Source organism: Cherax quadricarinatus, chromosome 47 (assembly GCF_038502225.1).
Source record: "Cherax quadricarinatus isolate ZL_2023a chromosome 47, ASM3850222v1, whole genome shotgun sequence".
NCBI lineage: Eukaryota > Metazoa > Arthropoda > Malacostraca > Decapoda > Parastacidae > Cherax > Cherax quadricarinatus.
In genome coordinates this window covers 14,314,025-14,331,524 of record NC_091338.1, presented here as the reverse complement: position 1 = coordinate 14,331,524, position 17,500 = coordinate 14,314,025, and the positions used below count along the sequence as shown (strand labels likewise).

Below are 17,500 nucleotides of genomic sequence, written 5' to 3'. Positions count from 1 at the left end.
TTCCTTCCCCTACAGATTTATACACTCTCCAAGTCATTCTACTTTGATCCATTCTCTCTCAAAGACCAAACCATCTCAACAACCCCTCTTCAGCCCTCTGACTAATACTTTTAGTAACTCCACACCTCCTCCTAATTTCCACACTCCGAATTCTCTGCATAATATTTACACCACACACTGCCCTTTGACAGGGCATCTCCACTGCCTCCAGCTGCCTACTCACTGCAGCATTTGAAACCTTTGCACCCATATAAGAATATTGGTGCCACTATACTTTCATACATTCCCTTCTTTGCCTCCATACATAAAGTTTTTTGTCTCCACAGATACCTCAATGAACCACTCACCTTTTTTTCTTCATCAATTTTATGGTTAACCTCATCTTTCATAAACCCATCCAATGGCAAGTCAACTCCCAAATATCTGAAAACATTCACTTCTTTCATACTCCCTCTCTCCAATGTGATACCCAATTTTTCTTTATTTAAATCATTTGATACCCTCATCACCTTACTCTTATCTATGTTCACTTTCAACTTTCTACCTTTACACACCCTCCCAAATAGATCCACTAACCATTGCAGCACCTAACTAGAATCTCCCATAAGCACAGCATCATCAGCAAAAAAGTAACTGTGTCAACTCCCATTTTGTATTTGATTCTCCATAATTCAATCGCATACCTCTCCCCAACACCCTAGCATTTACTTCTTTACAGCATTTACTAATTTACTGCCTATTCCATTAACTTGCAACATTTGCCACATTGCTCCCCTATCCACTCTATCATAAGACTTTTCTAAATCCATAACTGCAATGAAAACTTCCATACCTTTATCTAAATACTGTTCACATATATGCTTCAATGTAAACACTTGATCCACACATTCCCTACCCCACTCTAAAGCCTCCTTGCTCATCTGCAATCCTACTCTCTGTCTTACCTGTAATTCTTTTAATAATAACCCTACTGTACACTTCACCTGATATACTCAGTAAACTATAATTTTTACAATCTCTTTTGTCCCCCTTCACTTTATATAAAGGAACTATACACCCTCTCTGCCAATCCCTAGGTACCCTCCCCTCTTTCACACAATTATTAAACAAAAATCCCAACCACTCCAACACAATATCCCCTCCCCCTTGCTTATAACATTTCTGTCATGATCCCATCTGTTTCAGCTGCTTTACCCCCTTTCATTCTACGTAATGCCTCACGCACCTCCCCCACACTCGCATCCTGCTCTTCATCACTCCTAAAAGATGTTATACCTTCCTGACCAGTGCATGAAATTACCGCCTCCCTTTTTTCATCAACAATGAAAAGTTCCTCAAAATATTCCTGCCATCTACCCAATACCTCAGGCTCTCCATCTACTAACTCCCTTACTCTGCTTTTAACTAACAAATCCATTCATTCTCTAGGCTTTCTTAACTTGTTTATCTTACTCAAAAATTTTTTCTTATTTTCAGCAAAATTACTTGACAGTGCCTCTCCTACTCTTTCATCTGGTCTCCTTTTGTACTCTCTCCCCACTCTCTTCACCTTTCTTTTACTCTCCATATACTCTGCTCTTCTTACAACACTTCTGCTTTGTAAAAACCTCTCATAAGCTACCTTTTTCTCTTTTATCACACCCTTTACTTCATCAGTCCACTAATCGCTCCTCTTTCCTCCTGCACCCACCCTCCTATAGCCACAAACTTCTGCACCACATTCTAATACTGCATTTTTAAAACTATCCCCACCCTCTTCAAACCCCCTCCCCACCCCACTACTCATACGTGCATTAGCCCACCTTTCTGTCAATAGTTGCTTATATCTCGCCCTAACTTCCTCCTCCCTTAGTTTATACACTTTCACCTCTCTCTTACTTGCTGTTGCCATTTTTCTTATGTCCCATCTACCTCTTACTCTAACTGTAGCTACAACTAAATAATGATCCGATATATCAGTTGCCCCTCTATAAACATGTACATCCTCAAGCCTACCCATCAACCCTTTATCCACCTATACATAATCTAACAAACTACCTTCATTACGTGCTGTATCATACCTTGTATACTCATTTATCCTCTTTTTCATAAAATATGTATTACTTATTACCAAACCTCTTTTTATGCATAGCTCAATTAAAGGCTCCACATTTTCATTTGCCCCTGGCACCCCAAATTTACCTACTACTCCCTCCACAACATTTTTACCCACTTTAGCATTGAGATACCCCACCCACAAGTACTCTCACACTTGGTTCAAAACTCCCCACACACTCACTCAACATTTCCCAAAATCTCTCTCTCTCTCTCTCTCTCTCTCTCTCTCTCTCTCTCTCTCTCTCTCCTCTACACTTTTCTCTTCTCCAGGTGCATAACTGCTTACTATAATCCACTTTTGACATCCAACCCTTATTTTACACCACATAATCCTTGCAGCTATACATTTTCTTGCTTGCTCTTGTTTATTTCCTCTTATCTCCATGGGAAAGTGGAACAGAATTCTTCCTCCGTAAGCTATGCATGTTATAAGAAGCGACTAACATGCCAGGAGCAAGGGGCTAGTAACCCCCTTCTCCTGTATACATTACTGAAGTTAAAAACTGAAACCTTTTGTTTTTCTTTGTGGGCCACCCTGCCTTGGCGAGATACAGCCGGTTTATTGAAAGAAGAAAGAAGTGTTGCTAAATCATAATATGTTTTAAATATGCTGGACATCTCCCAGTGATGTAAGATGACCTAAAAAACAAGAAAACACATTCACCAAATTTGACTAAATAGCTGCCTTGCTAAGGTGCTCGGACATCACAACTAAAATGATCCTCCAAATGATGATATTCTTGCAGCTCCCTGATAGTGAATGCATTGTATTTCCCACCTCCAGAACTTGAGTCTGGCTAACCGGTTTCCCTGAATCCTGTGGCTCAGTTGGTAGCACCCCCAGTTCACATGCTGAGGGTCCATGGGTCAATTCCTGGCATAGGTGGAAACATGCCCAATGTTCAACCATAAGTTACCGCCGACTAGGCAAACTGGCTGGTGGCACATTCATGATGATAAGTCAGAGACTGATGTATATTGGATAATAGGAGGGTCCATGGTTCAATCCCCAACATAGTGAAAAGTGGGAAGAGTAGGTTTGTACACCTGCTGCCCCTGTTCACTTTGCAGTAAGTAGGTACCTGGGTTAGTTACCTTCGAGTGTTAGTCAGTTGGTGTGGGTATGCATTCCAAATGTTGGTATGCCTTAGATAGGGCTTGTCTTTGAAGAACTGAGGTAGGACTTGATAAAAGCCATTCAATCTGGTCTAACACACTTGCACAAGCCTGCTGGATGCTCAAGCTCCTAGTACTTAAAACCTTCTTTAATTCCTCCCTCCAACCCTTCCTGGAACAACTTGTTTCACTCCTTCTTCCAACTCTAATTTACACACCCTCTTCGTTATGTCTCAAGTTAATGTTCATATTTACTTCTTTCATTTTTGCCACACATGCAGTAATAAGTGACAAATAAAATTACAACAGATCACATATTTTGAAGAAAAATAAAAAAATGTAGATTTTTTTTTTTTCAACAAACCAGCCGTATCCCACCAAGACAGGGTGGCCCAAAAAGAAAAACTAAAGTTTCTCTTTTTAAATTTAGTAATTTATACAAGAGAAGGGGTTACTAGCCCCTTGCCCCCAGCATTTTAGTCGCCTCTTACAACACGCATGACTTTTGGAGGAAGAATTCTGTTCCACTTCCCCATGGAGATAAGAAGAAATAAACAAGAACAAGAACTAGAAAGAAAATAGCAGAAAACCCCGAGGGGTGTGTATATACATGCTTGTACAGTGGGCCCTCGACCAGCGATGGCATCGATTAACGATAAATCTGACTAGCGATACATTTTATCGCAAAAATTTTGCCTCGATTAGCGCTAAAAAACTCGACCAACACTATTCGTTCCGTCTGAGACGCGTCCACTTCTGGCCAGTGTTTACAAGCCAGCCAGCCACCGCTGTCGCTTCCAAGCATACAATCGGAACATTTCATATTATCACAGCCTTTTTAGTGATTGCACCTGCAAAATAAGTCACCATGGGCCCCAAGAAAGCTTCTAGTGCCAACCCTACAGCAAAGAGGGTGAGAATTACTATGGATATGAAGAAAGAGATCATTGCTAAGTATGAAAGTGGAGTGCGTGTCTCCGAGCTGGCCAGGTTGTACACAAAACCCCAATCAACCATCGCTACTATTGTGGCCAAGAAAACGGCAATCAAGGAAGCTGTTCTTGCCAAAGGTGCAACTATGTTTTTGAAACTGAGATCGCAAGTGATAGAAGATGTTGAGAGACTGTTATTGGTGTGGATAAACGAAAAACAGATAGCAGGAGATAGCATCTCTCAAGCGATCATATGTGAAAAGGCTAGGAAGTTGCATGACGATTTAATTAGAAAAATGCCAGCAACTAGTGGTGATGTGAGTGAATTTAAGGCCAGCAAAGGTTGGTTTGAGAGATTTAAGAATCGTAGTGGCATACATAGTGTGATAAGGCATGGTGAGGCTGCCAGTTTGGACCAAAAAGCAGCTGAAATTTTTTTTTTTTTTTTTTTTCAACAAGTTGGCCGTCTCCCACCGAGGCAGGGTGACCCAAAAAAGAAAGAAAATCCCCAAAAAGAAAATACTTTCATCATCATTCAACACTTTCACCACACTCGCACATTATCACTGTTTTTGCAGAGGTGCTCAGAATACAACAGTCTAGAAGCATAAACATATAAAGATACACAACATATCCCTCCAAACTGCCAATATCCCAAACCCCTCCTTTAAAGTGCAGGCATTGTACTTCCCATTTCCAGGACTCAAGTCCGACTATATGAAAATAACCGGTTTCCCTGAATCCCTTCACTAAATATTACCCTGCTCACACTCCAACAGATCGTCAGGTCCCAAGTACCATTCGTCTCCATTCACTCCTATCTAACACGCTCACGCACGCTTGCTGGAAGTCCAAGCCCCTTACCCACAAAACCTCCTTTACCCCCTCTCTCCAACCCTTTCGAGGACGACCCCTACCCCGCCTTCCTTCCCCTATAGATTTATATGCTTTCCATGTCATTTCATTTATGTTCAGCAAACTTTCTTTCTTTCAACACACCGGCCGTGTCCCACCAAGGCGGGGTGGCCAGCAACCATTTACTTTTATTTTCCTAAGTTTCTTAATAGTTCTTATTCCTTTAACATCTGCTTTCCAATTTGAGTTCTGGTCTGAGAGTGGGCCATAGGGCAATGATCCCCAGAATCATTATGAAACAACAGATTAAAACATTCACTACTGGCAGAAGATCATTACTTGTCCACATCATTTCCTGTCACACTTTTATGTATAGGTGTTCCTCACTTTATGCAATAGATATACAGTGGACCCTCGACCTACGAAGGCCTCATCTAACGATAAAATCGACTTACGAAGCATTTCAGCGTAAAAAATTTCCCCCGCCCTACGAACAAAAACTCAACTTGCATCATTCGTCCCAAACGTGTCCATGTGTCCCTCTGGCCTAAGCGCCCCTCAGCTGCCCTGCCTTCAGTTAGTGTGCCAATGTTTACAAGCCAGTGTGGTTGCTTCCACGCATACATTCAGTACATTTTGTATTATTCCAGTGTTTTTAGTGCTTGTAACTGCTAAATAAGCCACCATGGGACCAAAGAAAGCTTCTAATGCCAACCCTGTGGTAAAAAGGGTGAAAATTACAATCAAAATGAAGAAAAAGAGAATCACAAAATATGAGAGTGGAGTACGTGTCTCCGAGCTGGCCAGGTTGTACAACAAACCCCAAGCAACCATCGCTACTATCTTGGCCAACAAAAAGGCAATCAAGGAAGCTGTTGTTGAAAAAGGTGCAAGTATCTTTTCGAAACACAGATCGCAAGTACTCGATGTTGAGAGACTGTTATAGGTGTGGATAAACGAAAAACAGATATCAGGAGATAGCATCTCTCAAGCGATCATATGTGAAAAGGCAAGGCAGTTACATGACAATTTAATTAAAAAATGCCTGCAACTAGTGGTGATGTGAGTGAATTTAAGGCCAGCAATGGTTGGTTTGAGAGATTTAAGAATTGTATTGGCATACACAGTGTGATAAGGCATGGTGAGGCTGCCAGTTCAAACAAAAAAGCAGCTGAAGGATTGCAACCTCAACAATTGTTTAATTGTGGAAGAAAATGCCTAACATGACCTACATTACACAGGAGGAAAAAGCAATCCCAGGACACAAGCCTATGAAGGACAGGGTTACTTTAATGTTGTGTAGTAATGCTAGTGGGGGTTACAGTGAAGCCTCTAGTCATGTATCACTCTGAAACTGTGGCCACAATGTGTACAAGAGATGGATTTTGAAGGGTTTGGGGCTAACCCTGAGGAGCCTATGCCAGTTGTGGAATCTATTGTGGCACTGGGGAAGTCCTTGGGGTTGGAGGTTAGTGGGGAGGATGCAAAAGAGTTGGTGGAGGACGACAATGAAGAACTAAAGACTGATGAGCTGCAAGAGCATCTGCAACAGCAAGGGGCCACAACTGAGGAAATTGCTTCAGAGGAAGGGAGAGAGAAATTGAGGAAGTTGCCTTCTTCAAAAATTAAGGAAATTTGTGCAAAGTGGGTTGACGTGCAAACCTTTATGGAAGAAAATCACCCTGACACAGCTATTTCAAGCCGTGTTGGTGACTTTTACAATGACAATGTTGAGACCCACTTTAGGAAAATCTTAATGGAACGCTAGGTATAGAGCTCTATGGACAGAATTTTGGTGTGACAGAGGTCCAGTGACTCTCAAGTTGTTCCCAGTGGCATTAAAAAACAAAGAAGGGAAGTAACCCCGGAAAAGGACTTGCTACCTAAAGTCCTTATGGAAGGGGAATCCCCTTCCAAAAAATAATAAACCTCCATCTCCCCTCCTCCCATCTCATCACTACATCTTCAATAAAGGTGTCATTTATTCATTTAGTACAGTACATGCACAATATACTATATTGTGCATGTATCCTTCCTTTTGTGTGTAGGAAAATGTATATTTCATGTGGTAAAAAAAAAAAATGTTCATACTTTTGGGTGTCTGGAACGGATTAATTGGATTTCCATTATTACTTATGGGGAAAATTAATTCAATTTACGATAATTTCATCTAACGATGAGCTCTCTGGAACGGATTAATATCGTAAGTTGAGGGTCCATTGTATTTGTAGCTCCTAGGTAGTAGGTCGGTAGACAGCAACTGCCCAGGGAAGTATTACCGTCCTACCAAGTGAGTGTAAAATGAAAGCCTGTAATTGTTTTACATAATTCTAGGATTGCTGGTGTCTTTTTTCTGTCTCATAAACATGCAATTTCAGGTACATCTTGCTACTTCTACTTACACTTAGGTCACACTACACTTGCATGTACAAGCATATATACACACACACACACCTCTCTGGGTTTTCTTTTTTTCTTACTTGTTCTTGTTTATTTCCTCTTATCTCCATGGGGAGGCAGAACAGAATTCTTCCTCCATAAGCCATGCGTGTCATACCAAGTAACTAAAATGCCAGGAGCAAAGGGGGCTAGTAACCCCTTCTCCTGTATACATTACTAAATTTATAGAGAAACTTTCCTTTTTCTTTTCAGGCCACCCTGCTTTGGTGGGATACAGCCGGTGTGTTGAAATAAAGATACTGCAGCTGACAAAGCATAAAGCGATATTGCATACTGTGACTCTATTATAACATATAAAAGATAGGGATTAGTTCTGAGACTTTGAAGTTTCCCCATTACTTTATTTCTTAGTTTTTTTTTATCAAATGCATTCATCCTTTATGAATGCTCATTTTGTATATACTTAAAGAGCTCACTTTTTTTTTTTTTTTTTGATAAAGATTGGTCAAGAGCTGTAGAGTTATCTATGATGTGTTATTACATAAGCAGCTGGATGGCAGGGGAAGGATGGTGGTGGGTGGGAAGATAGTGAGGTGGCTGTTTTCATTCCTAGTGTTGCAACCTGACTGTTTACCACACAAACCCATACCTCTATCTTCTATCAGTTTAAAATCCTAAACATGTCAGCAACGGCCCTCTCACTCAAGTTGGCAAGTGCTACCACTCCTGCCCCAGAGAGATGTATCCCATCCCTAGCATACATATCATGTTTGCCATAAAAGTTGTACCAGTTGTCAGTGAATGGGATTGTAAGTTCCTTGCAGTATCTGTCTAGCCAGCAATTTACACCAATTGCCCTAGACAACCATTCATTGCCTACTCCCCTTCTAGGTAATGATTATTTCTTTTCCACAACTACTTTTTTTTTTTCCTCAATTTTTGCACTTTAGTGCTACTTCATGGTCAGTTCCATATTCTCCCATTTGACAGTTCCCATCAATAAATGCTGCTTTATACTCTCTGTTGTTATTTCATTACTTGGTGTTTCTACAAGTCTTTTTAGTGCATGATTCTGCACTTGATAGTCCTAATGGAAGGGGAGTTCCCAAAATAGAAACAAGGCTTAGAAGAGGTAGAGATATAAATTAAGTTTCGGAATCATACACAGTGTAGCACCAATTGAACTATGTTGTATATGAACACATATTCTAATACTCTACAGAGATTTACAGACAAGACACTTGTTTAAAACTTGCACTGATAGCAAAGTAATGATACTATAGAATCACAACTACTCCTATACTGTATAATAAAGAAATATATGTTAAGCAATATACAGTACAGTATATATATAAATACATGTACTGTACATAGTAACAGATTTAAGATTATACTTACTGACTTCTTTTTATTTTCTTTCTTTTTATCTCGTCGTGATCTAGCTACCTCAAATTCGTGACACTCTTCTACATGTCTAATGCCATTTCGCCGATACCTGAGAAACATTACACATATTAGCATCGGTAATTACATAAAAAGTTCTTCATAAAAATTAAAAAATGCAGTGCACTTTTTTTTTTTTTTTAACAAGTCGGCCGTCTCCCACCAAGGCAGGGTGACCCAAAAAGAAAGAAAATCCCCAAAAAGGAAATACTTTCATCATCATTCAACTCTTTCACCTCACTCACACATAATCACTGTTTTTGCAGAGGTGCTCAGAACACAACAGCTTAGAAGCATATACGTATAAAGATACACAACATATCCCTCCAAACTGTCAATATCCCGAACCCCTCCTTTAAAGTGCAGGCATTGTACTTCCCATTTCCAGGACTCAAGTCCGGCTATATAAAAATAACCGGTTTCCCTGAATCCCTTCACTAAATATTACCCTCCCCACACTCCAACAGATCGTCAGGTCCCAAATACCATTCGTCTCCATTCACTCCTATCGAACATGCTCACGCACACCTGCTGGAAGTCCAAGCCCCTCGCCCACAAAATCTCCCTTACCCCTTCCTTCCAACCTTTTCGAGGACGACCCCTACCCCGCCTTCCTTCCCCTACAGATTTAAATGTTCTCCATGTCATTCTACTTTGATCCATTCTCTCTAAATGACCAAACAACCTCAACAACCCCTCTTCAGCCCTCTGACTAATACAGTGGACCCCCGCATAACGGACGCCTTGCATAGCGGACAATCCGCATAGCGGACGCTTTGTTTGCTAAAATTTTGCCCCGCATAGTGGACAAAAACCCGCTCAGCGGCCTTCGTCCGAGACGCGTCCAATGTGCGCCCTCAGCCAGCCTCACATGTGCCGCCTGTGCCATTGTTTACCAGCCAGCCTCCGCGGTAACATTCAAGCATACAATCGGAACATTTCGTATTATTACAGTGTTTTCGGTGCTGTTTCTGGAAAATAAGTGACCATGGGCCCCAAGAAAGCTTCTAGTTCCAACCCTACAGCAATAAGGGTTAGAATTCCCATTGAAATGAAGAAAGAGATCATTGATAAGTATGAAAGTGGAGTGCGTATCACCGACCTGGTCAGGTTGTACAAGAAACCCAAATCAACCATCTCTTCTATTGTGGGCAAGAAAACGGCAATCAAGGAAGCTGTTGTTGCCAAAGGTTTAACTGTGTTTTCGAAACAAAGATCGCAAGTGATGGAAGATGTTGAGAGACTCTTATTGGTGTGGATAAATGAAAAACAGCTAGCAGGAGATAGCGTCTCTCAAGCGATCATATGTGAAAAGGCTAGGAAGTTGCATGAGGATTTAATTAAAAAAATGCCTGCAACTAGTGATGATGTGAGTGAATTTAAGGCCAGCAAAGGTTGGTTTGAGAGATTTAAGAAGCGTAGTGGCATACATAGTGTGATACGGCATGGTGAGGCTGCCAGTTTGGACCACAAAGTGGCTGAAAAATATGTGCATGAATTCAAGGAGTACATAGAAACTTTAGGACTGAAACCTGAACAAGTGTTTAATTGTGATGAAACAGGCCTGTTCTGGAAGAAAATGCCAAGCAGGACCTACATTACTCAGGAGGAAAAGGCACTCCCAGGACATAAGCCTATGAAAGACAGGCTTACTTTGTTGATGTGTGCCAATGCTAGTGGTGATTGCAAAGTTAAGCCTTTATTAGTGTATCACTCTGAAACTCCCAGAGCGTTCAGGCAAAAGAATGTCCTCAAGGATAATTTGTGTGCTGTGGAGGGCAAACAGTAAGGCATGGGTCACTAGGGAATTTTTCTATAACTGGTTACACCATGCATTTGCCCCCACTGTGAAAAATTACCTAACTGAAAAGAAATTAGAACTTAAGTGCCTCCTGGTATTAGACAATGCCCCTGGTCATCCTACAGACTTGTCAGAGCGACTTTATGGGGACATGAGCTTCATTAAGGTCAAGTTTTTGCCTCCTAATACCACTCCTCTCCTGCAGCCCATGGACCAGCAGGTCATTTCCAACTTCAAGAAACTGTACACAAAAGCTCTGTTTCAAAAGTGCTTTGAAGTGACCACAGACACTCGATTGACTCTAAAAGAGTTTTGGAAGGATCACTTTAATATCCTCAATTGTGTAAACCTTATAGGTAAGGCTTGGGAGGGAGTGACTAAGAGAACCTTGAACTCTGCTTGGAAGAAACTGTGGCCAGAATGTGTAGACAAAAGGGATTTTGAAGGGTTTGAGGCTAACCCTGAGAGGAGTATACCAGTTGAGGAATCAATTGTGGCATTGGGGAAGTCCTTGGGGTTGGAGGTTAGTGGGGAGGATGTGGAAGAGTTGGTGGAGGAGGACAATGAAGAACTAACCACTGATGAGCTGATAGATCAACTTCAAGAGCAAGAGGCCAGACCTGGGGAAACTGGTTCAAAGGAGGGGAGAGAGAAATTGAAGGAATTGCCTACTTCAAAGATTAAGGAAATGTGTGCAAAATGGCTTGAAGTGCAAACCTTTTTTGATGAAAATCACCCTCACACAGCTATTGCAAGCCGTGCTGGTGACTGTTACAATGACAGTGTTGTGAACCACTTTAGACAAATCATAAAGGAACGAGAGGTACAGGCCACTATGGACAGATATGTTGTGCGAAAGAAGTCCAGTGACTCTGAAGCTGGTCCTAGTGGCATTAAAAGAAGAAGGGAAGTAACCCCAGAAAAGGACTTGCCTCCTCAAGTCTTAATGGAAGGGGATTCCCCTTCTAAACACTAACACTCTCTCTCCCCTCCTCCCATCCCATCAATCATCACCAGATCTTCAATAAAAGTAAGTGTCATGTAATTGTGCATGCCTTTTTCAGTTTGTGTGTACTAAAATTAACATTTTTTTTGTGGTAAAAAAAATTTTTTTTCATACTTTTGGGAGTCTTGCACGGATTAATTTTATTTCCATTATTTCTTATGGGGAAAATTAATTCACATAGCGAACATTTCGCATAACAGCCACCCCTCTTGCACGGATTAAGGTCGCTATGCGGGGGTCCACTGTACTTTTATTAACTTCACACCTTCTCCTAATTTCCACACTCCAAATTTTCTGCATAATATTTACACCACACATTGTCCTTAGACAGGACATCTCCACTGCCTCCTCGCTGCTGCATTCACAACCTAAGCTTCACACCCATATAAGAGTGTTGGTACTACTATACTTTCATACATTCCCTTCTTTGCCTCCATAGATAATGTTCTTTGTCTCCACATATACCTCAATGCACCACTCACCTTTTTTCCCTCATCAATTCTATGATTAACCCCATCCTTCATAAATCCATCCGCCGACACGTCAACTCCCAAGTATCTGAAAACATTCACTTCTTCCATATTCCTCCTCCCCAATTTGATATCCAATTTTTCTTTATCTAAATCATTTGATACCCTCATCACCTTACTCTTTTCTATGTTCACTTTCAACTTTCTACCTTTACACATGCTCCCAAACTCGTCCACTAACCTTTGCAATTTTTCTTTAGAATCTCCCATAAGCACAGTATCATCAGCAAAAAGCAACTGTGTCAATTCCCATTTTGTATTTGATTCCCCATAATTTAATCCCACCCCTCTCCCGAACAACCTAGCATTTACTTCTTTTACAACCCCATCTATAAATATATTAAACAACCATGGTGACATTACACATCCCTGTCTAAGACCTACTTTTACCGGGAAGTAGTCTCCCTCTCTTCTACACACCCTAACCTGAGCCTCACTATCCTCATAAAAACTCTTTACAGCATTTAGTAACTTACCACCTATTCCATATACTTGCAATATCTGCCACATTGCTCCCCTATCCTCTCTATCATATGCCTTTTCTAAATCCATATATGCAATAAAAACTTCCATACCTTTATCTAAATACTGTTCACATATATGTTTCTATGTAAACACGATCTACATATCCCCTACCCACTCTAAAGCCTCCTTCCTCATCTGCAATCCTACCCTCTGTCTTACCTCTAATTCTTTCAATAACAACACTACTGTGCACTTTACCTGGTATACTCAGTAAACTTATTCCCTTATAAATTTTACAATCTCTTTTGTCCCCCTTCCCTTTACATAAAGGAACTATGCACACTCTCTGCCAATCCCTAAGTACCTTCCCCTCTTTCATACATTTATTAAAGGAAAACACCAACCACTCCTAACACTATATCTCCCCCTGCTTTTAACATTTTTGTCATGATCTCATCAGTTCCAGCTATTTTACCCACTTTCATTCTACGTAATGCCTCAAGCACCTCCCCTACACTCACATCCTGCTCTTCTTCACTCCTAAAAGATGTCTTACCTCCTTGGTCAGTGCATGAAATTACTGCCCCTCTTTTTTCGTTGAAATTTAAATGTTCCTCAAAATATTCCTGCCGTCTACCCAATACCTCCAGTTCTCCACTGACAAACTCCTCTATTCTGTTTTTAACTAATAAATCCGTGCGTTCCCTAGGCTTTCTTAACTTGTTGATCTTACTCCAAAATTTTCCTTATTTTCAGCAAAATTACGTACTTGACAATGCCTCTCCCATTCTATCATTTGCTCTGTTTTTGCACTCTTTCACCACTCTCTTCACCTTTCTTTTACTCTCCATATACTCTTCCCTTCTTGTATCACTTCTGCTTTGTAAAAGCCTCTCATAAGCTACCTTTTTCTCTATTATCACACCTTCTACTTCATCATTTCACCAATCACTCCTCTTTCCTCCTGCACCAACCCTCCTATAATCACAAACTTCTGCCCCACATTCTAATACTGCATTTTTGAAACTATCCCATCCCTCTTCAACCCCCCGACTACCCATACTTGCACTAGACCACCTTTCTGCCAATAGTTGCTTGTATCTCACCCTAACTTCCTCCTCCCTTAGTTTACACACTTTCACCTCTCTCTTACTTGCTGTTGCCATTTTCCTTTTATCCCATCTACCTCTTACTCTAACTGTAGCTACAACTAAATAATGATCCGATATATCAGTTGCCCCTCTATAAACGTGTACATCCTCAAGCCTACCCATCAACCTTTTATCCACCAATACATAATCTAACAAACCACTTTCATTATGTGCTATATCATACCCTGTATACTTATTTATCCTCTTTTTCATAAAATATGTATTACTTATTACCAAACCTCTTTCTACACATAGTTCAATTGAAGGTTTCCCATTTTCAGTTACCCCTAGTACCCCAAATTTACCTACTACTCCCTCCACAACATTTTTACCCACTTTAGCATTAAGATCCCCAACCACAAGTACTCTTTCACTTCGTTCAAAACTCCCCATATTTGAATGCTTAACAAGGTGGGACTTCATTGGACAGCATTTCACTCAGGTGTGAGCTTCGGGAAGAACTCCCAGCTAGAACTGTACTCCATCACAGCAAGGAAGATGTGGAAGTGCAGTGCAGTTGTGACAGAGGGAAACGACATCATTAATTTAGGTGTTGGCCCATAATTTTCTGGATCAGCCTAGTGTTGATCCACAAAATGAGGTGTGGAAATTCATAATTATATGTGATGCATTGCTGGGTTCTACAACCATACTTGTTACTGTAATTCTCATGTTGACATCATGTTAGACTTCACACAAGTAACATCTGTCAAATCTTACAAGTGACTCTGATGTCACAGCAGTTGTTTTCTTGAGCTAGTGCTGTTTTTGCTAAGTGCCTATGTAAAATGAGTGGCAATGTGACCTATTGGCAGAATGATTCATTTGTTGGTTTCACTGCATGACCCTGGGTTGACAAATATTTGTAAATCCTTCTGTGTGCATTCTTTAATGAATCTTAATGAAAAGAAACTTTTGCTTATGTTGCAACATTCTTCTCTGAAATAGTTACTACTTCATATCCTATATGCTCTTAGGAAAAAACTAATAATCACTTGATATATATCATGGTATGAATATAGTATAAAAGGTTCCCTTATTTGTTATCTTCTGACAGACTTAATAATGACTTTGAGGTGTTTTACCTGCTTGATCAACTTGGCATCTAGAAAGGAGAGGAATTTTCCCCATTTTTTCCAAGGGGTAAACTGTAAGGCAAGTCAAACTAAGCTCAATCTAATCTGGAAATACTGAAAGTTGAAGTGTCTGCATGTCTGTACAAGGATATTGTCCACATGAGATAGTCAGGTAACACAGATGAGATGACAGTGGAGAAACATTCAGCCAAGTGTCTTTACTGTATTTGTCAGCAATTTGTCTTTCACTGCATTTTTATGCAATACAACTATTATTGTTTCAGCAACTGCTCCATATCAATTCATTCCCACTACTCTCAATTACATGTATATTGCATATCTACCTACATTAGCTACAACATCTGTACAGGTGTCCCCCCTCACTTCATTCAATATATGTGGTCAAGGCCCATGGTGCATATTTCATAACACAAGCCCAATTTAACATGTAAAATATGGGGATATGTCCTGAAGCACTGTACTGGTATTAGTACTCACCAGCAGCAGCAAACAATCACAGCTGGACTTGGTGGTGGAGTGCTCATGAAGGTGTAGTTGGTGTACGTAGCAGGTGGACTAGGCAGAGTGGTGAAGGTGTAGATGGAATGTGAAAGTAATGAAGAATCACCTAGGTCAAACTCCACATTACTGGCAATAAGCAGGATGACATCAAGAGAATGCAGTAACAGCAAGCAGCAGTTTTCATCAGACATCACCAGTGGGAATAGGTACAATTGGAGTTGGGCTGCAAAAAGGAGGTCTGCTTACCAAGTCACTGCTTCGGGATATAAACTACCTTGTTGGCACTTAGGTCATTGTTTATATGGTGCTTGAAATTCAGGCTCCTCTTCAGCCGAGGGTAAATGTCCATGTAGAAACAAGTCTTTCAGCTTGTACAATTTTGCCAGCTTCTTGATACATCATGAACCACTTCATTCTCCTCTTGTTGATAAGCAGATGTTTTACTCTTAATCAGATTATCTACACTTAAGTTTTTAATACAGAAACCATTAGTTCCATAAAGGTTTCCTCATGACTCACGAAATCGTAATGACACGATTGCAAACAAACCATACCCCGGCCGGGATTGAACCCGCGGTCAGAGTCTCAAAACTCCAGCCCGTCGCGTTAGCCACTAGACCAGCTAGTCACAATAAGATTCGTCCAACTAGGTATATTTCTACACCATAGGAAGGTTAGCACAGGCACCACTGTGACCACAAATGCAAGTTTTTTACAGACGAATCTCCAGCTAGCGTGGCCGTGACGAACTCTAGCTCAAGTCCCTTCACTGCCGTCAACATGACTCACGAAATCGTGTCATTACGATTTCGTGAGTCATACTATGGTGTAGAAATATACCTAGTTGGACGAATCTTATTGTGGCTAGCTGGTCTAGTGGCTAACGCGACGGGCTGGAGTTTTGAGACTCTCTGACTGCGGGTTCAATCCCGGCCGGGGTATGGTTTGGGAAGGTTTCCTCCTCAATGTCTGCAATATCTTCTCCCACATTACATTGCAACTTGACAACCTCTTGCACAGTCATAGACAATTTAGGGAAGCACTTTTAGGTAATAATGCAGTCTTGCCAAAGAGACTGAGGCACCATTCAAGGTAGACACATCATCCCATGAAGCCCTAATGTTAATGGCATTATTCACATTGCAGAAATTCCACTATTCACTCATTACTGACTTCACAGTTTCATCAGTATCATCCAGTAACTGGAAGATATTCTAATTTAGGTAGTAGGCACTCAATATTAAAATACCCACTGATCAAGAAGCTGGATGTGTGGGGGTGATATGCTCAAGGTGTTTAGGATGTCCTGAGGAACTGTCAAGGAACAGCACCTTAAATGCTAGGTTAGACTCCCTAATGGCACCCAGCTTCCACCATGAAATGTGGCATGAACCAAGCCCCAAAAATTTGTCCTGTCATCCAATTCATTCATGTTTGCAGTCAACTGAATAGTATCATATTCTTACTCAGTCCATTCAATGTAAATGGGTTGAGGGAATGGTAGCCTAATAGAGGCTAATACTTTAAATCTGTAGCATTACTAGACAGTAAGACACTCAGCCTATTCTCCATTGCTTTGAACCCATCTGCAACATTTTGCTTGTCAGCATTGAAACTGCTATCATGGATTTCAGGTTTTCTGGAAACTTTGCTGCAGCAGCATTATCAGCATTTGCAAATTTTCAAGTCATGTTAATTTTGCAAATTTTGATGATCCTGATGGCCATTTTCATCTTGAAGCAGACAGTAATAAATTTTCAGGTTCTTCACCATGATTGTAGCATAGCTAAAATTCATTTTCCTCTGGTTTTGATTTGCCAGCTTCTCCAACATTGAGTTCCTTACTTCAGTTGTTACTTTGGCATTACTGGGTGTATATTACATCAAAGAATTCCTAATACTCTTGGAAATTTATTTTAATGACATGACTGGTCATCACATAAAAATGAATTTGCAAACCCACACAAAGTGAGGGGACACCTGTACTACAATTGCCTATAATTAAAAATATAAGTAAATGGGGTAACTACAATGTAAAAAGTAAAATAGTGAGTAAAGCAAAAAATAGATAATCTATTTACATTAGGTAAAAGCAAAGAAAGTAGA

General features: G+C 40.6%; 1 protein-coding gene across 11 annotated transcripts in view; it reads right to left on the bottom strand.

Annotated features, from left to right (window-relative positions):
- The window catches only part of LOC128696471 (Transcriptional adapter 2B), a 220,695-nt gene that overhangs the window by 106,591 nt on the left and 96,604 nt on the right, over positions 1–17,500 (bottom strand). For all 11 annotated transcript variants that reach the window (XR_011393231.1, XR_011393234.1, XR_011393232.1 and 8 more), the window contains exon 9: positions 8,799–8,895. Coding sequence is in view for 3 of the 11 variants with exons in the window: in XM_070094712.1 (XP_069950813.1) it covers positions 8,799–8,895 (97 nt within the window). In the remaining 8 variants the exon portion in view is untranslated. The remainder of the gene's footprint in view (positions 1–8,798; positions 8,896–17,500) is intronic.